Here is a 21,998-nt window from a genome sequence, read left to right as displayed (position 1 = left end):
ACTAACACAATGGATAGAACTTCATACAAACTTGAGTTTTCACTTCAATACACATTAATACGTGTTATAACATGTTAATAAACTGTTTGTAATGAATTCTGTTCCTTTTGGCGAATGTCATACTTTTAACACATATTATCCCTAAAGATTTTAAGTGCTTTCCCATTTTGATATAACCAAATAGTCCCTTTAATTTCCAACACTATGATTCCCTTAAACAATTTTTAGATTTGTGCTTTTTCAGTATACTTGTTAGAGTATAATCGTTACTTGAGAGTGCTATAACGTATGTGTTCAGTTTTCTTACTGTCAAGACTGCTTGGTATGGGCTACCATCCCAATCTGCCATTTCCATTTAGGAGAGGTCTAGGAGAAGTTGTGTGAGACCCAGTGAGGAGATCTGTGGTTCTGACAGTTATGTTCCACAGACCACTTAAAGAAGCTGTACGGAAGTTTCTTAAAAAAAAAAAAAACGTGTTTCCTGAAAAGTTGGACATTAAAAAGCGTCAGTGTGAAGATAAATCCCTATGTTGGTTTTCCCTTTAGTATTGGGTCTATGTAGCACATCACAAACACTCTAAGCCATCGTCTCAAAGCAGAAACACCAATAACACTGCTTTTTGTCATTCCCTTATTCTACCCATAACTCACTGCTTCTTACCCATGATCCACCACTGTCTGGCACGTCATTTATTTCCCTTTACGGTCAGGCGAATAGGCTACAACTGATCAAGTGAAAAACTGAATATGGCACAAACGATAACGATACAATAACAAAATAAATTGCATTGAAAAAACAACTTGTAGTAAAAGAACCACAGCATCATCGGTAGACTAGGTTTGAAATAGAAAAAAGAAGTCATGCTAAAGATTGTTCCAACCTTTTTTGTGTTTTTGTTCCATATTCATTTCTTGTTCGTTAACGGTTCTTGTCCTGAAGGCACTTCTTTACATATCAACCAAAGCATAAGAAAAATAAAACCTCAACACCAACAAGCAAAAACCCTTTCTCTTCTCCTCCTCCTCCCTCCCCCTGCATTATATTGTGCCACAAAAACTGTGCTCAACACAGCCCTCCCCCTTCCTATAGAAAAGTGATGAGCCATCATAGATTGACTACAAGTCAATGTCCAAAGGTCACTCTGTCTGCAGTCACATTTCATCATGTGAATACATCTGTTTTGGTTCAGAAAGGTGATTAATGGATAAGTTAGGGGGAAAAACTCCTCCCATCCCTACAAACCTGTATCTGTAGCTACTTCTGTCTTCAGCTCAGCTCAGAGAAAGGAGTGCTGATCGAGGCTCAGTTTCGACTTTAAAATCATAATGAATAGGATTATATGGATAAGGGGGAGCTGATCCTAGATCAGCACTTAATGGATCAAAGGCGTGACATGAAATCCTCCTTATTGAGCTTTGTCAGCTCATTCGCTTCCTCCTCCTCCTCCTCTTCCTCAGGCTGTGCCAAGGTACAGGGTACTAGCTCTGGGTCTAGGTCCAGGGTAAGGGGGTGAGGGTCCGTGCCCGTAGCAGCGGGGTGGCCAGCCCCAGTTTGGGGGATTCCTGGTGGGATTGGAGGAGCGTCCCTGTACCCCTCTGCCCAATCTGCCCTCACCCCGCAGGGCTTGGCCGGGCCTGGCTCTGGCCCTAGTCCTGAAGGAGCTACAGGAGGTCCTATGGAAGAGGCTTGGGGGGTGAATGTGGAGGAAGAGGAGGATGTGGGAGGAGTGTAAGAAGAGGATAAAGGAGGAGGGGCTGGCGCATTGGCACTTGCATCAGACTTGGTCGTATTAACGGCGTCCCCTTCCCCCACGGGTCCAACGGCTGCCTGTGATTGGACAGGTTTCACCGGGGGCAAAACAGCAACTAATTGATGTGGCTGTAGCCAAGGCTCAGCCAATAGCTGCCCACCTCTTTCATCGCTCCTGGGATACAGGAAGGTCCTCATTTGACCTTTGCCCTTGACGTTGACGGTACCGCGGTAGTCAAACTCTAAGCCCATTCCGCTGAGCGCCGAGTGGCTCTCCTCACTCACCTGTACCCGACACTCCACCCCTGTAGAGTCCATGCGACTCGCAATATTCACTGTGTCTCCCCAGATGTCGTAGAGCAATTTGGTAGTGCCGATCACCCCCGCCGTCAGGGGACCATGGTTGAACCCGATACGGAGCTTAAACCCAAAGCCTAGCATGTTTTTATTGAAGTCGTCCAAAACACCCATCATCTCGAGGGCGAAGTCAAACAGCGCCCTCAGGTGGTTAGAGTTTGGGTGGGAGTCGTCAATGCACTGTTGAGGGTTCAGCCCGGATGCCGCCATGTACGTGGCGCCGATCGTCTTGATCTTCTCCACGTTGGCGAAGTCCGGTTTCCGTAGCAACTCGTCGAAGTCGCCGATGAGCTCATTGAGGACTCGGTAACACTCCTTCCCGCCTTCGTAACTTTCCTCGTAGAATTCAGAAAAATTCACAATACTCGCAAAGATAACCCCGGCGTTGTCGTGATTTTTGGAGTACGACTGGGTCACCTTGAGCTGCTCGGCGACGTGGATTGGGATGATGTTGCCTAGCAACCAGTCGGCCTGGTCCCGCATGTTCTGGATCTTGACGCGGTGCTTGTCGGCCTCTATGTTGCCGTGGTAATGGAGACGGTAGCTGACCTCAAACTCGTGGTTCAGGAACCAGACCAATAGGAGGAGGAGGAAGTAGGTGAGTACTGCTTCTGGGACCAGTAGGTCTAGGGGTCTCACGGGGTCCATGGCATCTGGACGTGGTTCTGGAGTGGACCATGTCTCATTGGTGAGGTTACTGGAAAAGAGAAGGAGAAAATTAGAAAAGGGCAGGAGGTAGATGAGGGCAGACAGAGAGAGAAAGGAGTGGTGTGGTGGCCAGAAAGAAAGAGAGAGAAAGGAGTGGTGTGGTGGCTAGAAAGAAAGAGAGAGAAAGGAGTGGTGTGGTGGCCAGAAAGAAAGAGAGAGAAAGGAGTGGTGTGGTGGCTAGAAAGAAAGAGAGAGAAAAAGGAGTGGTGTGGTGGCCAGAAAGAAAGAGAGAGAAAGGAGTGGTGTGGTGGCTAGAAAGAAAGAGAGAGAAAGGAGTGGTGTGGTGGCCAGAAAGAAAGAGAGAGAAAGGAGTGGTGTGGTGGCCAGAAAGAAAGAGAGAGAAAGGAGTGGTGTGGTGGCTAGAAAGAAAGAGAGAGAAAGGAGTGGTGTGGTGGCTAGAAAGAAAGAGAGAGAAAGGAGTGGTGTGGTGGCCAGAAAGAAAGAGAGAGAAAGGAGTGGTGTGGTGGCTAGAAAGAAAGAGAGAGAAAGGAGTGGTGTGGTGGCCAGAAAGAAAGAGAGAGAAAGGAGTGGTGTGGTGGCTAGAAAGAAAGAGAGAAAGAAAGAAAGAGTGGTGTGGTGGCCAGAAAGAAAGAGAGAGAAAGGAGTGGTGTGGTGGCCAGAAAGAAAGAGAGAGAAAGGAGTGGTGTGGTGGCTAGAAAGAAAGAGAGAGAAAGGAGGAGTGGTGTGGTGGCTAGAAAGAAAGAGAGAGAAAGGAGTGGTGTGGTGGCCAGAAAGAAAGAGAGAGAAAGGAGTGGTGTGGTGGCTAGAAAGAAAGAGAGAGAAAGGAGTGGTGTGGTGGCCAGAAAGAAAGAGAGAGAAAGGAGTGGTGTGGTGGCTAGAAAGAAAGAGAGAGAAAGGAGTGGTGTGGTGGCTAGAAAGAAAGAGAGAGAAAGGAGTGGTGTGGTGGCTAGAAAGAAAGAGAGAGAAAGGAGTGGTGTGGTGGCTAGAAAGAAAGAGAGAGAAAGGAGTGGTGTGGTGGCTAGAAAGAAAGAGAGAGAAAGGAGTGGTGTGGTGGCTAGAAAGAAAGAGAGAGAAAGGAGTGGTGTGGTGGCTAGAAAGAAAGAGAGAGAAAGGAGTGGTGTGGTGGCTAGAAAGAAAGAGAGAAAGAGAAGAAAGGAGTGGTGTGGTGGCTAGAAAGAAAGAGAGAGAAAGGAGTGGTGTGGTGGCTAGAAAGAAAGAGAGAGAAAGGAGTGGTGTGGTGGCTAGAAAGAAAGAGAGAGAAAGGAGTGGTGTGGTGGCCAGAAAGAAAGAGAGAGAAAGGAGTGGTGTGGTGGCTAGAAAGAAAGAGAGAGAAAGGAGTGGTGTGGTGGCTAGAAAGAAAGAGAGAAAGAAAGAAAGGAAAGGAGTGGTGTGGTGGCTAGAAAGAAAGAGAGAGAAAGGAGTGGTGTGGTGGCTAGAAAGAAAGAGAGAGAAAGGAGTGGTGTGGTGGCTAGAAAGAAAGAGAGAGAAAGGAGTGGTGTGGTGGCTAGAAAGAAAGAGAGAGAAAGGAGTGGTGTGGTGGCTAGAAAAAGAAAGAGAAAGAAAGAAAGGAGTGGTGTGGTGGCTAGAAAGAAAGAGAGAGAAAGAGAAAGGAGTGGTGTGGTGGCTAGAAAGAAAGAGAGAGAAAGGAGTGGTGTGGTGGCTAGAAAGAAAGAGAGAGAAAGAAAGAGTGGTGTGGTGGCTAGAAAGAAAGAGAGAGAAAGGAGTGGTGTGGTGGCCAGAAAGAAAGAGAGAGAAAGGAGTGGTGTGGTGGCTAGAAAGAAAGAGAGAGAAAGGAGTGGTGTGGTGGCTAGAAAGAAAGAGAGAGAAAGGAGTGGTGTGGTGGCCAGAAAGAAAGAGAGAGAAAGGAGTGGTGTGGTGGCTAGAAAGAAAGAGAGAGAAAGGAGTGGTGTGGTGGCTAGAAAGAAAGAGAGAGAAAGGAGTGGTGTGGTGGCTAGAAAGAAAGAGAGAGAAAGGAGTGGTGTGGTGGCCAGAAAGAAAGAGAGAGAAAGGAGTGGTGTGGTGGCCAGAAAGAAAGAGAGAGAAAGGAGTGGTGTGGTGGCTAGAAAGAAAGAGAGAGAAAGGAGTGGTGTGGTGGCTAGAAAGAAAGAGAGAGAAAGGAGTGGTGTGGTGGCTAGAAAGAAAGAGAGAGAAAGGAGTGGTGTGGTGGCTAGAAAGAAAGAGAGAGAAAGGAGTGGTGTGGTGGCTAGAAAGAAAGAGAGAGAAAGGAGTGGTGTGGTGGCCAGAAAGAAAGAGAGAGAAAGAAAGAAAGAGAGTTAAGAAAGGAGGGTGTAGAGTGGCTAGAAGAGAAAGAGTGAGAGATAGAGCGAGAGAGAGATAAGAAAGGCCAGAAAGATGGGTAGACAGAGAGAGAGCATGTGAGAGATAGAGCGAGAGAGAGATAAGAAAGGAGGGTGTAGAGAGAGATGGGTAGACAGAGAGAGAGCATGTGAGAGATAGAGCGAGAGAGAGATAAGAAAGGAGGGTGTAGAGAGAGATGGGTAGACAGAGAGAGAGCATGTGAGAGATAGAGCGAGAGAGAGATAAGAAAGGAGGGTGTAGAGAGAGATGGGTAGACAGAGAGAGAGCATGTGAGAGATAGAGCGTGAGAGAGATAAGAAAGGAGGGTGTAGAGAGAGATGGGTAGACAGAGAGAGAGCATGTGAGAGATAGAGCGAGAGAGAGATAAGAAAGGAGGGTGTAGAGAGAGATGGGTAGACAGAGAGAGAGCATGTGAGAGATAGAGCGAGAGAGAGATAAGAAAGGGGTGTAGAGAGAGATGGGTAGACAGGGTGTAGAGAGAGATGGGTAGACAGAGAGAGAGCATGTGAGAGATAGAGCGAGAGAGAGATAAGAAAGGAGGGTGTAGAGAGAGATGGGTAGACAGAGAGAGAGCATGTGAGAGATAGAGCGAGAGAGAGATAAGAAAGGAGGGTGTAGAGAGAGATGGGTAGACAGAGAGAGAGCATGTGAGAGATAGAGCGAGAGAGAGATAAGAAAGGAGGGTGTAGAGAGAGATGGGTAGACAGAGAGAGAGCATGTGAGAGATAGAGCGAGAGAGAGATAAGAAAGGAGGGTGTAGAGAGAGATGGGTAGACAGAGAGAGAGCATGTGAGAGATAGAGCGAGAGAGAGATAAGAAAGGAGGGTGTAGAGAGAGATGGGTAGACAGAGAGAGAGCATGTGAGAGATAGAGCGAGAGAGAGATAAGAAAGGAGGGTGTAGAGAGAGATGGGTAGACAGAGAGAGAGCATGTGAGAGATAGAGCGAGAGAGAGATAAGAAAGGAGGGTGTAGAGAGAGATGGGTAGACAGAGAGAGCATGTGAGAGATAGAGCGTGAGAGAGATAAGAAAGGAGGGTGTAGAGAGAGATGGGTAGACAGAGAGAGAGCATGTGAGAGATAGAGCGAGAGAGAGATAAGAAAGGAGGGTGTAGAGAGAGATGGGTAGACAGAGAGAGAGCATGTGAGAGATAGAGCGAGAGAGAGATAAGAAAGGAGGGTGTAGAGAGAGATGGGTAGACAGAGAGAGAGCATGTGAGAGATAGAGCGAGAGAGAGATAAGAAAGGAGGGTGTAGAGAGAGATGGGTAGACAGAGAGAGAGCATGTGAGAGATAGAGCGAGAGAGAGATAAGAAAGGAGGGTGTAGAGAGAGATGGGTAGACAGAGAGAGAGCATGTGAGAGATAGAGCGAGAGAGAGATAAGAAAGGAGGGTGTAGAGAGAGATGGGTAGACAGAGAGAGAGCATGTGAGAGATAGAGCGAGAGAGAGATAAGAAAGGAGGGTGTAGAGAGAGATGGGTAGACAGAGAGAGAGCATGTGAGAGATAGAGCGAGAGAGAGATAAGAAAGGAGGGTGTAGAGAGAGATGGGTAGACAGAGAGAGAGCATGTGAGAGATAGAGCGAGAGAGAGATAAGAAAGGAGGGTGTAGAGAGAGATGGGTAGACAGAGAGAGAGCATGTGAGAGATAGAGCGAGAGAGAGATAAGAAAGGAGGGTGTAGAGAGAGATGGGTAGACAGAGAGAGAGCATGTGAGAGATAGAGCGAGAGAGAGATAAGAAAGGAGGGTGTAGAGAGAGATGGGTAGACAGAGAGAGCATGTGAGAGATAGAGCGAGAGAGAGATAAGAAAGGAGGGTGTAGAGAGAGATGGGTAGACAGAGAGAGAGCATGTGAGAGATAGAGCGAGAGATGAAAGGAGGGTGTAGACAGAGAGAGAGCATGTGAGAGATAGAGCGAGAGAGAGATAAGAAAGGAGGGTGTAGAGAGAGATGGGTAGACAGAGAGAGAGCATGTGAGAGATAGAGCGAGAGAGAGATAAGAAAGGAGGGTGTAGAGAGAGATGGGTAGACAGAGAGAGAGCATGTGAGAGATAGAGCGAGAGAGAGATAAGAAAGGAGGGTGTAGAGAGAGATGGGTAGACAGAGAGAGAGCATGTGAGAGATAGAGCGAGAGAGAGATAAGAAAGGAGGGTGTAGAGAGAGATGGGTAGACAGAGAGAGAGCATGTGAGAGATAGAGCGAGAGAGAGATAAGAAAGGAGGGTGTAGAGAGAGATGGGTAGACAGAGAGAGAGCATGTGAGAGATAGAGCGAGAGAGAGATAAGAAAGGAGGGTGTAGAGAGAGATGGGTAGACAGAGAGAGAGCATGTGAGAGATAGAGCGAGAGAGAGATAAGAAAGGAGGGTGTAGAGAGAGATGGGTAGACAGAGAGAGAGCATGTGAGAGATAGAGCGAGAGAGAGATAAGAAAGGAGGGTGTAGAGAGAGATGGGTAGACAGAGAGAGAGCATGTGAGAGATAGAGCGAGAGAGAGATAAGAAAGGAGGGTGTAGAGAGAGATGGGTAGACAGAGAGAGAGCATGTGAGAGATAGAGCGAGAGAGAGATAAGAAAGGAGGGTGTAGAGAGAGATGGGTAGACAGAGAGAGAGCATGTGAGAGATAGAGCGAGAGAGAGATAAGAAAGGAGGGTGTAGAGAGAGATGGGTAGACAGAGAGAGAGCATGTGAGAGATAGAGCGAGAGAGAGATAAGAAAGGAGGGTGTAGAGAGAGATGGGTAGACAGAGAGAGAGCATGTGAGAGATAGAGCGAGAGAGAGATAAGAAAGGAGGGTGTAGAGAGAGATGGGTAGACAGAGAGAGAGCATGGAGAGATAGAGCGAGAGAGAGATAAGAAAGGAGGGTGTAGAGAGATGGGTAGACAGAGAGAGAGCATGTGAGAGATAGAGCGAGAGAGAGATAAGAAAGGAGGGTGTAGAGAGAGATGGGTAGACAGAGAGAGAGCATGTGAGAGATAGAGCGAGAGAGAGATAAGAAAGGAGGGTGTAGACAGAGAGATGGGTAGACAGAGAGAGATAAGAAAGGATGTGAGAGATAGAGCGAGAGAGAGATAAGAAAGGAGGGTGTAGAGAGAGATGGGTAGACAGAGAGAGAGCATGTGAGAGATAGAGACGAGAGAGATGAGAGATAAGAAAGAGATAAGAAAGGAGGGTGTAGAGAGAGATGGGTAGACAGAGAGAGAGCATGTGAGAGATAGAGCGAGAGAGAGATAAGAAAGGAGGGTGTAGAGAGAGATGGGTAGACAGAGAGAGAGCATGTGAGAGATAGAGCGAGAGAGAGATAAGAAAGGAGGGTGTAGAGAGAGATGGGTAGACAGAGAGAGAGCATGTGAGAGATAGAGCGAGAGAGAGATAAGAAAGGAGGGTGTAGAGAGAGATGGGTAGACAGAGAGAGAGCATGTGAGAGATAGAGCGAGAGAGAGATAAGAAAGGAGGGTGTAGAGAGAGATGGGTAGACAGAGAGAGAGCATGTGAGAGATAGAGCGAGAGAGATAAGAAAGGAGGGTGTAGAGAGAGATAAGAAAGGAGGGTGTAGAGAGAGATGGGTAGACAGAGAGAGAGCATGTGAGAGATAGAGCGAGAGAGAGATAAGAAAGGAGGGTGTAGAGAGAGATGGGTAGACAGAGAGAGAGCATGTGAGAGATAGAGCGAGAGAGAGATAAGAAAGGAGGGTGTAGAGAGAGATGGGTAGACAGAGAGAGAGCATGTGAGAGATAGAGCGAGAGAGAGATAAGAAAGGAGGGTGTAGAGAGAGATGGGTAGACAGAGAGAGAGCATGTGAGAGATAGAGCGAGAGAGATAAGAAAGGAGGGTGTAGAGAGAGATGGGTAGACAGAGAGAGAGCATGTGAGAGATAGAGCGAGAGAGAGATAAGAAAGGAGGGTGTAGAGAGAGATGGGTAGACAGAGAGAGAGCATGTGAGAGATAGAGCGAGAGAGAGATAAGAAAGGAGGGTGTAGAGAGAGATGGGTAGACAGAGAGAGAGCATGTGAGAGATAGAGCGAGAGAGAGATAAGAAAGGAGGGTGTAGAGAGAGATGGGTAGACAGAGAGAGAGCATGTGAGAGATAGAGAGGGAGGGTGTAGAGAGAGATGGGAGGGTGTAGGGTACAGAGAGAGAGCATGTGAGAGATAGAGCGAGAGAGAGATAAGAAAGGAGGGTGTAGAGAGAGATGGGTAGACAGAGAGAGAGCATGTGAGAGATAGAGCGTGAGAGAGATAAGAAAGGAGGGTGTAGAGAGAGATGGGTAGACAGAGAGAGAGCATGTGAGAGATAGAGCGAGAGAGAGATAAGAAAGGAGGGTGTAGAGAGAGATGGGTAGACAGAGAGAGAGCATGTGAGAGATAGAGCGAGAGAGAGATAAGAAAGGAGGGTGTAGAGAGAGATGGGTAGACACAGAGAGAGAGCATGTGAGAGATAGAGCGAGAGAGAGATAAGAAAGGAGGGTGTAGAGAGAGATGGGTAGACAGAGAGAGAGCATGTGAGAGATAGAGCGAGAGAGAGATAAGAAAGGAGGGTGTAGAGAGAGATGGGTAGACAGAGAGAGAGCATGTGAGAGATAGAGCGAGAGATAAGAAAGGAGGGTGTAGAGAGAGATGGGTAGACAGAGAGAGAGCATGTGAGAGATAGAGCGAGAGAGAGATAAAAAGGGAGGGTGTAGAGAGAGGTAGACAGACGGAGCCAGCCAGCCAGACAGTCATGAGACAAGACAAACAGAAAGACATACAGAGAGACAGACAGAGAGACAGACAGACCTAGAGACAGACAGACCTAGAGACAGACAGACATACCGAGAGAGAGACAGACAGACATAGAGAGAGAGAGACAGACAGACAGACCGAGAGACAGACAGACAGACCGAGAGACAGACAGACAGACCGAGAGACAGACAGACAGACCAAGAGACAGACCGAGACACAGACATACAGACCGAGAGACAGACAGGCGGGAGGGGTTTGATATCGATACGCAGCAGTTGCATTACCATGAACCACACCCATTCAGTGTCTACCGTACCACGCTATACATGCCAAGCACTTCCACAACTTAAATCACTTGGCTATAGACTCAAAGTAACACATCATAGCATCAATTCAAATCATTCTCCCTCTTGTTAAAAAAGGCCAACATGGTCCTTCATGCTCTATGTATTATTCGAGATCCTCTACCTGCAGCATCTCTCCCACATTTGAGCTTAACCCGTGGCTCGTATAAATAGGACCAGCTAGCCAGTCTGACTCACAGAACCTGTCCCAAATGCCACCCTATTCCCTATGGGCCCTGGTGAAAAGTAGGGAATAGGGTGCCTTTGAGATGCAGACATAGCCACTGCTGCTGACATTTAGCTGCTATGATTACACCAGCCATACTTCACAGTTTGAGAAAAGAGAGGAGAGGAGAGAGAAAAGAGAGTGAGAGGAGAGAGAGTGAAGAGAAGGAGAAAGAGAAAGAAAGATGGAAAGATAGAAAGACGGCCCCTCTTCTCCCCTTTCACCCCCTTCACCCTCCCAAATGTCACTCATCCATCAACATTCTGCGTCTCCATGGCAACACTCACCCCATCGCTGGAGAACTGTCATTACTGGAGCTGCAAGACAGAGTGACTCCCGTCAGTTACACACACACACACACACACACACACACACACACACACACACACACACACACACACACACACACACACACACACACACACACACACACACACACACACACACACACACACACACACACACACACACACACACACACACACACACACACACACACACACACACACGGCTGACTAATTCATATCAACCTCTTAGAATGACTCCTGTGAGTTAAACACAAGTGTGATAACACATTCCAACACACTCACACTCCAACACACTCTAACACACACACAACTTGGCTCACAAACAGATGAATATGAACATTTCCTAAGAGCCAAGGGGAGAGAGAGGTATATTGTGTATTAATGTGCATATTGTGTATGTCATAAAATGCTGACTAACGGCTGACTAATGGCAAATAAACTGCAAGCTATACAATTCAAAAATAAAATAATTACAGCTTAAAGTTTTACCATTATAACATAAGGTATAACATCTTCATAATGTTGTAAAGGTTTCACCCCGCTACCCTCTAGAAGGTGGAGACAGTCCAGGTGCATCACAGAGAGACTGAAAAAAAGCTTTTTATCTCCAGGCCATCAGACTGTTAAACAGTCACCGGCCTCCGCCCAGTACCCTGCCCTGAACTTTAGTCACTGATACTAGCCGGATACCACCCGGTACTCTACCCTCCACCTTAGAGACTGCTGCCCTATGTACACAGTCATGGAACACTGTTAACATCCTGTTTTACCCACTTCATATGTATACACTGTATTCTAGTTGATCATCCTATATAACTACTGCTGTACACACCTTTTCTATTCATATATTGTCCATAATGCCTATAAACACAATCATATACAGTACCAGTCAAAAGTTTGGGCACCTACTCATTCCAGGGTTTTTCTTTATTTTTACTATTTTCTACATTGTAGAATATGTCAAAACTATGAAATAACACATGTAATAATCCATCCCTCATGTAGTAACTAAAAAGTGTTAAACAAATCAAAATATATTTTATATTTGAGATTCTTCAAAGTAGCCACCCTTTGCCTTGATGACAGCTTTGCACACTAATGGCATTCTCTCAACCAGCTTCATGAGGCAGTCACCTGGAATGCATTTGTTTGGGTTTGAGCCAATCATTAGTGTTGTGACATGGTTGGGGTGGTAAATAGAAGATAGCCCTATTTTGTAAAAGACCAATTCCATATTATGGCAAGAACAGCTCAAATAAGCAAAGAGAAATGACAGATCATTATTACTTTAAGACATGAAGGTCAGTCAATACGGAAAATTTCAAGAACTTTGAAAGTTTCTTCAAGTGCAGTCGCAAAAACCATCAAGCGCTATGATGAAACTGGCTCTCATGAGGACCGCCACAGGAAAGGAAGACCCAGAGTTACCTCTGCTGCAGAGGATAAGTTCATTAGAGTTACCAGCCTCAAATAGTTCAAGTAACAGACACATCTCAACATCAACTGTTCAGAGGAGACTGAGTGAATCAGACCTTCATGGTCGAATTGCTGCAAAGAAAACACCACTAAAGGACACCACTAAGAAGAAGAGACATGCGGATTGCTAATATTCATATATTTCTTAATTCCTTTCTTTTATTTTGGGGATTTGGGTGTATTGTTTTGTATCGTCAGGTATTACTGCACACACGTGATAACATCTGCAAAATATGTGTACGCGAAAATTTGTATTGGATTAAAGTTCTGAATGGGTCGTAAATACGTATCGGCTGCAGTACTAACCCTGTCCTGTTGAGGGGGCTGTGGAGCAGCACTAGTAGAGCCACACCAACAGCTGTGGCCAGGGCAGATCTCATCCAGAAACTCAGCTGGCAGAAGTTACAGTACTGGATGATGGCTATGGTCACTGCACAGCACAGGAACATGGTTACCTAGAGGGAGGACACAACATTTGTTTTTGTAAACTGAAATTCTAATTTTCCAATGTAGTTAGCCTCTGCCCAAACTAGGACCTCTATCTCTTCCACATAAATGATTTGATAGGAGGAGAATGTCAAACATCTGTGAAACAAGCTCCACAAGTATAGACCTCTCCATTTTCCATTGACTGTTTCTCTCTCTGAAACACTGGCACTTTCTAGTGGGTCCTACAACTGTGGACTAAGTATAACTCAATGCTCTTGACACTTAGTCCCACACACTTGAGAACACCTTATATTGTAAATAGGTGTTGTTAGTAATGCATTTGCCCTCTGTCATCTCGACCAGCGCTCAAAGCCCTTTTGACGATCCCTGACTAGAGCCCCATGTCTGCCCTCCTCCTGTACCCTCTCTATCTCTCCTTACCTGGATGGGCAGGTGGAGGCTGCAGGCGAGGTGTGAGAACACAGACACGGCAGGAAGTGAGACCAGCACGGCCCCGATCACATGACGGGGGATCCAGCCTGACACCACCCTCAGCAAGGTCTGGGTACAGCTCAACACGTTGTCCAGGTAGAACGTCATACTGCAGGGGGCCGAGGGGGAGGAGGGACAAGTAAATAGCAAGAAAGGACAACATTGTGATACACTGACTCGCATCCCTATCAGTTCATTCTCTCTCACTCCCTCCCTCCCTAATTTCTCATTCCTCCATATAGCAACAGGGAGACCAACTCCAACAGACACTTTTCACTTTACCCACCCTCTCTCCCTCCCACTATCTCCCCCCTCCATCCCTCACCGTATGGACAGCACCAGGGAGACCAGCTCTAACAGACCAGCAGCGGTAGCCAATCCCAGGACGGTTGCCGGAGGCGTCTCCATGGTGACCATGGGAACCAGGAAGCAGGCCAAGGTGAGGGCGAGGAACACAGAGCAGGATAGGAGAACATCCAGGAAGGAGCTGAATGTAGGGCTGGCGAAGGTCTGCACCGGGGCCTGGGTCTCCACCTGGAGGGGAGAGAGTAGTCAGAGACAGAGAGAGAAGGTCTGCACCGGGGCCTGGGTCTCCACCTGGAGGGGAGAGAGTAGTCAGAGACAGAGAGAGAAGGTCTGCACCGGGGCCTGGGTCTCCACCTGGAGGGGAGAGAGTAGTCAGAGACAGAGAGAGAAGGTCTGCACCGGGGCCTGGGTCTCCACCTGGAGGGGAGAGAGTAGTCAGAGACAGAGAGAGAAGGTCTGCACCTGGGCCTGGGTCTCCACCTGGAGGGGAGAGAGTAGTCAGAGACAGAGAGAGGTCTGCACCTGGGCCTGGGTCTCCACCTGGAGGGGAGAGAGTAGTCAGAGACAGAGAGAGAAGGTCTGCACCGGGGCCTGGGTCTCCACCTGGAGGGGAGAGAGACAGAGAGAGAAGGTCTGCACCGGGGCCTGGGTCTCCACCTGGAGGGGAGAGAGTAGTCAGAGACAGAGAGAGAAGGTCTGCACCGGGGCCTGGGTCTCCACCTGGAGGGGAGAGAGTAGTCAGAGACAGAGAGAGAAGGTCTGCACCGGGGCCTGGGTCTCCACCTGGAGGGGAGAGAGTAGTCAGAGACAGAGAGAGAAGGTCTGCACCGGGGCCTGGGTCTCCACCTGGAGGGGAGAGAGTAGTCAGAGACAGAGAGAGAAGGTCTGCACCGGGGCCTGGGTCTCCACCTGGAGGGGAGAGAGTAGTCAGAGACAGAGAGAGAAGGTCTGCACCGGGGCCTGGGTCTCCACCTGGAGGGAGAGAGTAGTCAGAGACAGAGAGAGAAGGTCTGCACCGGGGCCTGGGTCTCCACCTGGAGGGGAGAGAGTAGTCAGAGACAGAGAGAGAAGGTCTGCACCAGGGCCTGGGTCTCCACCTGGAGGGGAGAGAGTAGTCAGAGACATAGAGAGAAGGTCTGCACCGGGGCCTGGGTCTCCACCTGGAGGGGAGAGAGTAGTCAGAGACATAGAGAGAAGGTCTGCACCGGGGCCTGGGTCTCCACCTGGAGGGGAGAGAGTAGTCAGAGACAGAGAGAGAAGGTCTGCACCGGGGCCTGGGTCTCCACCTGGAGGGGAGAGAGTAGTCAGAGACATAGAGAGAAGGTCTGCACCGGGGCCTGGGTCTCCACCTGGAGGGGAGAGAGTAGTCAGAGACATAGAGAGAAGGTCTGCACCGGGGCCTGGGTCTCCACCTGGAGGGGAGAGAGTAGTCAGAGACATAGAGAGAAGGTCTGCACCGGGGCCTGGGTCTCCACCTGGAGGGGAGAGAGTAGTCAGAGACAGAGAGAGAAGGTCTGCACCGGGGCCTGGGTCTCCACCTGGAGGGGAGAGAGTAGTCAGAGACACAGAGAAGGTCTGCACCGGGGCCTGGGTCTCCACCTGGAGGGAGAGAGTAGTCAGAGAGAGAAGGAGAGGAGAAAGGAAGGGGAGATGTGGTTCGACACTTGGGATGAGAGGGGAACCACACAGGGACAGAGAGAGGAGATAAAGTTCAGATTACTACTACTATAATGTGGTCAAACTGTTAGAACTGAAACATATTATACACACCAGCAGGGGGCTTCATATGAACACGTGGTCAATACGGCTTTGACTGACACGGATTGAGGGTGTGTGTGTGTGTGTGTGTACCTCCTCCTGGTAGCTGATGCGGTAGGCTGTCTCCAGAGGTCTCTCTAGGAAGTTGAGGCTCAGCTTGTTGATGGGAGGCTTGAAGAAGTAGTCCTTCATCAGACTTGAAAGAGGAGAATAGATTGAGGAAAAGACAGGTAGAGGGTTTTAGGGGGGAATCCTAACTTGAACTCGACTTCTGCATGCATGACTTCAATCATCCATTGACATCTATGCATTATTTAGGTGATCATCGAGGTTAAGTGCATGCATCTCAAGCTGGAATTCCTCCCTTAGTGACTGACTTAAAACTGACTTAAAATATATACGCTGTCAACACTAATCCCCACTGTTGGTAATCCTAAACCAGCCAAGCCATAGACTGTTCTCTCTGCTTCCCCACGGCAAGCGGTGCCCGTGTATCAAGTCTGACACCAACAGGCTCCTGAACAGCTTCTATCCCCGAGCCGTAAGACTGCTGAAGAGCTAACAAATGTCTACACAGACGATCTGTCTGTCTAAGTTGACCCTTTAGTTATTTTATTTCAATTTTTTGCACACTCACGCACACTGACACGCTCAACACACACATCTATACTGACTCTATAAACACACTCACGCACACTGACAGGCTCAACACACACATCTCTACTGACTCTATAAACACACTCACGCACACTGACACGCTAGACACACACATCTATACTGACTCTATAAACACACTCACTCACACTGACACGCTCAACACACACATCTCTACTGACTCTATAAACACACTCACGCACACTGACACGCTCAACACACACATCTATACTGACTCTATAAACACACTCACTCACACTGACACGCTCAACACACACATCTATACTGTCTCAATGCACACTCACTCACACTGACACGCTCAACACACACATCTATACTGACTCTATAAACACACTCACGCACACTGACACACTGACACACACATCTATACTGACTCTATAAACACACTCACGCACACTGACACGCTCAACACACACATCTATACTGTCTCAATGCACACTCACTGACACGCTCAATACACACAACATGCACACACATCTATACTGACTCTATAAACACACTCACACACACTGACACGCTCAACACTCACATAACATGCGCACACATCTATACTGACTATATAAACACACTCACACACACTGACACGCTCAACACACACATAACATGCACACACATCTATACTGACTCTATACACACACACTCACATACAATCTTCATATACGCTGCTGCTACTCTGTTAATCATACATCCAGATGCCTAGTCACCTTACCCCTCTACATATCTACCTCTATAGATCCAGTGTCCCTGTACATTATAATATGGTACTGACCCTGTATATAGTATGTTTACCCCTATACATATCTACCTATATAGATCTAGTATCCCTGTACATTATAAATATGGTACTGACCCTGTATATAGTATGTTTACCCCTATACATATCTACCTATATAGATCTAGTATCCCTGTACATTATAAATATGGTACTGACCCTGTATATAGTATGTTTACCCCTATACATATCTACCTCTATAGATCCAGTGTCCCTGTACATTATAATATGGTACTGACCCTGTATATAGTATGTTTACCCCTCTACATATCTACCTCTATAAATCCAGTATCCCTGTACATTATAATATGGTACTGGAATGGACCCTGTATATAGTATGTTTACCCCTATACATATCTACCTCTATAGATCCAGTATCCCTGTATAACAGTGCGGTAGTATCTAACAACAGTGCAGTAGTATCTAACAACAGTGCAGTAGTATCTAACAACAGTGCAGTAGTATCTAACAACAGTGCAGTAGTATCTAACAACAGTGCAGTAGTATTTAACAACAGTGCAGTAGTATCTAACAACAGTGCAGTAGTATCTAACAACAGTGCAGTAGTATCTAACAACAGTGCAGTAGTATTTAACAACAGTGCAGTAGTATTTAACAACAGTGCAGTAGTATTTAACAACAGTGCAGTAGTATCTAACAACAGTGCAGTAGTATCTAACAGCAGTGCTGTAGTATCTAACAACAGTGCAGTAGTATCTAACAACAGTGCAGTAGTATCTAACAACAGTGCAGTAGTATCTAACAACAGTGCAGTAGTATCTAACAACAGTGCAGTAGTATCTAACAACAGTGCAGTAGTATCTAACAACAGTGCAGTAGTATTTAACAACAGTGGAGTAGTATCTAACAGCAGTGCTGTAGTATCTAACAACAGTGCGGTAGTATCTAACAACAGTGCAGTAGTATCTAACAACAGTGCAGTAGTATCTAACAACAGTGCAGTAGTATCTAACAACAGTGCAGTAGTATCTAACAACAGTGCGGTAGTATCTAACAACAGTGCGATAGTAAATAACAACAGTGCAGTAGTATCTAACAACAGTGCAGTAGTATCTAACAACAGTGCAGTAGTATCTAACAACAGTGCAGTAGTATCTAACAACAGTGCAGTAGTATATAACAACAGTGCAGTAGTATCTAACAACAGTGCAGTAGTATCTAACAACAGTGCAGTAGTATCTAACAACAGTGCAGTAGTATCTAACAACAGTGCAGTAGTATCTAACAACAGTGCAGTAGTATCTAACAACAGTGCGGTAGTATCTAACAACAGTGCAGTAGTATCTAACAACAGTGCAGTAGTATCTAACAACAGTGCAGTAGTATCTAACAACAGTGCGGTAGTATCTAACAACAGTGCAGTAGTATTTAACAACAGTGCGGTAGTATCTAACAACAGTGTGGTAGTATCTAACAACAGTGCGGTAGTATCTAACAACAGCGTAGTAGTATCTAACAACAGTGCAGTAGTAAATAACAACTAGTCCTATCAACTAGTCCAGGGTCAGCTTTAGACCGTCAATCATTCCACTAAAGCCACCTACTATCTCCCAACTTTAATATGCCCCTCTAAACTGGTTCAGGGTCAGGGTTTATGACTGAATTCTGATCTAGGTTATTTAGATGTACTGAACTCATAACAGTCCATAAGTAAAGCCAAAAGCCATCATACTCCCTCCGGTCCTCACCTGTCCTCCTTGATGACATCAACAAAATGGACGTCACTCTTCTCCCTGAAGTTCTTGGAGCGTAGCGGGATGAGGGCGGAGTGGTCCATGCCTGTGCCCCCCGGTCCCGCCCCTCCTGGACCCCCCATACCCAGGCTGGTACCCGTCCCTGTGCCTGTACTGGTCTTCTTTTCTTTCTCCTGGAGCATGTCACATAGAGAGCTCTGGCTGGCCATCACCGAGTCCTCCAGTGGAGGACCGAGAATGCCATTCAGAGCCCTGGGGCTGCAGCCTGGAGTAAACTACAGAAGAAGAAGGCAAGAGAGGGATGTGTGTTAGATAAGTGTGTGGTGCAGGTGTGTGTTATTAGTAGGTGTGTGGTAAGCTACGTTGGAACAGGAGTGTGTTGTCAGTGTGTGTGTGTCATTGCGTGCCAGGATAGGCGTGTGATCTACCTTGGCGCTGTTAGTCTTATGTTCATCCTGGCATCCATTGAGTCCGGCCCCCTCCTCTGTCTGCTCCCCATTCACAGTGCAGGACACACAGAGGGAAGCAGCCCCCCCAGGCATGAGGGCAGAGGTGTGGGGGCGAGGGCACGTGGTCAGGATGTCCTGAGAGCAACCACACTGAGCATGCTCTAACTTCCTCCCTGAGATCAGGTAGGTCTTCATCCCTGCAGAGGGGAAACGCACACTTAATAATACACAGACAACCACCATAACACACACACTTAATAATACACAGACAATCACCATAACACACACACTTAATAATACACAGACAACCACCATAACACACACACTTAATAATACACAGACAACCACCATAACACACACACTTAATAATACACAGACAACCACCATAACGCACACACTTAATAATACACAGACAACCACCATAACACACACACTTAATAATACACAGACAACCACCATAACACACACACTTAATAATACACAGACAACCACCATAACACACACACTTAATAATACACAGACAATCACCATAACACACACACTTAATAATACACAGACAATCACCATAACACACACACTTAATAATACACAGACAATCACCATAACACACACACTTAATAATACACAGACAATCACCATAACACACACACGCTCCCACACACAATCAACCCAGCAGTTGCACTGTGCAGTCCGACAGTCAGACAGTTAGTTAGTCAGTCAGACATGCCGATAGACAGTCAGTCAGTCAGTCAGACATGCCGATAGACAGTCAGTCAGTCAGTCAGACCTGCCGATAGACAGTCAGTCAGTCAGTCAGACATGCCGATAGACAGTCAGTCAGTCAGTCAGACCTGCCGATAGACAGTCAGTCAGTCAGACAGACATGCCGATAGACAGTCAGTCAGACAGTCAGTCAGTCAGACATGCCGATAGACAGTCAGTCAGTCAGTCAGACCTGCCGATAGACAGTCAGTCAGTCAGACATGCCGATAGACAGTCAGTCAGTCAGACATGCCGATAGACAGTCAGTCAGTCAGACCTGCCGATAGACAGTCAGTCAGTCAGACCTGCCGATAGACAGTCAGTCAGTCAGTCAGTGATTCAGTCAGACAGTTAGTGATTCAGACCTGCCGATAGACAGTCAGTCAGTCAGTCAGTCAGTCAGTCAGTCAGTCAGTCAGTGATTCAGACCTGCCGATAGACAGTCAGTCAGTCAGTCAGTCAGTCAGTCAGTGATTCAGACCTGCCGATAGACAGTCAGTCAGTCAGTCAGACCTGCCGACAGACAGTCAGTCAGTCAGTCAGACATGCCGATAGACAGTCAGTCAGTCAGTCAGACCTGCCTATAGACAGTCAGTCAGTCAGTCAGACATGCCGATAGACAGTCAGTCAGTCAGTCAGACATGCCGATAGACAGTCAGTCAGTCAGACATGCCGATAGACAGTCAGTCAGTCAGTGATTCAGACCTGCAGACAGACAGAGAGAGACAGTAATATAAGCTGTGGTGTATCACAGTGTGTTTGCACAACACCAGAGACAGTAGTGGCGGAGTTAAAGGGCAATTCCACCACTTTTCAACCTCATTTTCATCATCGCCAGCACAATAGTAGTGTATATGGGAAAAAATGTTATATCTGATGACATCATCAAAAGAAAAATAATGTCACAGAGATGCATGTTGACCTTTCTTATTTTTTTAACCACAGATCATTGAAACATGCCGTTTTCACATATGTGGAGACACTGGCATTGTGCTGGAAATAATGACTATGAGGTTGAAAAGTGGCGGAATTGCCATTTAAAGGAAAGATTCACCTATTTTGAATGTTATGTAGTTTTTGTGCAGCTCTGAATGATGTTTTATCAATTACAGGGGTCATTTAATGTTTTCATGTGTATCTGAGCTATTGCCATTCAAGCTGGCAGAAATACAACTGGCATGATGAGTTTTGTAACATAGTCATCTTTCCTTTAACAATGCTGTGGGGCAAACAAGGAAATACACAAACACTGGATTACTAGAAGTGGCCAACGGCCAGCCGGTATCAGCCTGTTCAAACACGCTAAAGCTAGTTGGGCTAGATAAAGGTATCATAGTTCATATACAGCTAATACTAGCAAGGCTCTCACAATTTTAAACATGGCTAATGCTAAGAGCTTATACTAAGAGCTTGTACTAACTAGGCTAGCAAGTGCTCTCACAGTTCAAACACAATGCTAGAATAGGTTAGCTAACCGCTCTCACAGTTCAAACACAATGCTAGAATAGGTTAGCTAACTGCTCTTACAGTTCAAACACAATGCTAGAATAGGTTAGCTAACCGCTCTCACAGTTCAAACATAATGCTAGAATAGGTTAGCTAACTGCTTTTACAGTTCAAACACAATGCTAGAATAGGTTAGCTAACCGCTCTCACAGTTCAAACACAATGCTAGAATAGGTTAGCTAACCGCTCTCACAGTTCAAACACAATGCTAGAATAGGTTAGCTAACTGCTCTCACAGTTCAAACACAATGCTAGAATAGGTTAGCTAATTGCTCTCACAGTTCAAACACAATGCTAGAATAGGTTAGCTAACCGCTCTCACAGTTCAAACACAATGCTAGAATAGGTTAGCTAACTGCTCTCACAGTTCAAACGCAATGCTAGAATAGGTTAGCTAACCGCTCTCACAGTTCAAACACAATGCTAGAATAGGTTAGCTAACTGCTCTCACAGTTCAAACACAATGCTAGAATAGGTTAGCTAATTGCTCTCACAGTTCAAACACAATGCTAGAATAGGTTAGCTAACCGCTCTCACAGTTCAAACACAATGCTAGAATAGGTTAGCTAACTGCTCTCACAGTTCAAACGCAATGCTAGAATAGGTTAGCTAACTGCTCTCACAGTTCAAACACAATGCTAGAATAGGTTAGCTAACCGCTCTCACAGTTCAAACACAATGCTAGAATAGGTTAGCTAACCGCTCTCACAGTTCAAACACAATGCTAGAATAGGTTAGCTAACCGCTCTCACAGTTCAAAATGAAATGCTAGCCAGGCTAGATTGATGTCTCACAATTCAAACACAGCCAATACTAACTAGGCTAGGTTAGCTAGTGCTCTCATTGTTCAACATTACTGATGCTAGCTAGGCTAGCTCTCATAATCGAAACACAGTGGAAGCTCAGGGGGAAAAAATCTTTCTAGGAACTAGTTTGCTGTTCCTGCACTAATGCAAAAGTTCTCTGAAT

The 21,998-nt window shown here is 46.6% G+C and overlaps 1 protein-coding gene across 1 annotated transcript in view; it reads right to left on the bottom strand.

Annotated features, from left to right (window-relative positions):
* adcy9 (adenylate cyclase 9) overlaps positions 1–21,998 on the bottom strand; it is a 71,602-nt gene that overhangs the window by 3,059 nt on the left and 46,545 nt on the right. Inside the window, exons 5-12 of the mRNA XM_046332094.1 lie at positions 18,741–18,958; positions 18,307–18,587; positions 15,244–15,346; positions 13,412–13,620; positions 13,036–13,195; positions 12,472–12,620; positions 10,669–10,698; positions 1–2,804 (exon numbers count right to left, since the gene is read on the bottom strand). The exon at positions 1–2,804 is cut by the window's left edge and continues 3,059 nt beyond it. Of these exons, the coding sequence (XP_046188050.1) occupies positions 1,382–2,804; positions 10,669–10,698; positions 12,472–12,620; positions 13,036–13,195; positions 13,412–13,620; positions 15,244–15,346; positions 18,307–18,587; positions 18,741–18,958 (2,573 nt within the window). The 3' untranslated portion in view covers positions 1–1,381. The remainder of the gene's footprint in view (positions 2,805–10,668; positions 10,699–12,471; positions 12,621–13,035; positions 13,196–13,411; positions 13,621–15,243; positions 15,347–18,306; positions 18,588–18,740; positions 18,959–21,998) is intronic.

This window comes from Oncorhynchus gorbuscha, linkage group LG26, assembly GCF_021184085.1.
Source record: "Oncorhynchus gorbuscha isolate QuinsamMale2020 ecotype Even-year linkage group LG26, OgorEven_v1.0, whole genome shotgun sequence".
In the NCBI taxonomy this organism is placed as follows: Eukaryota; Metazoa; Chordata; class Actinopteri; order Salmoniformes; family Salmonidae; genus Oncorhynchus; species Oncorhynchus gorbuscha.
This window is presented reverse-complemented; position numbering and strand designations above follow the sequence as displayed.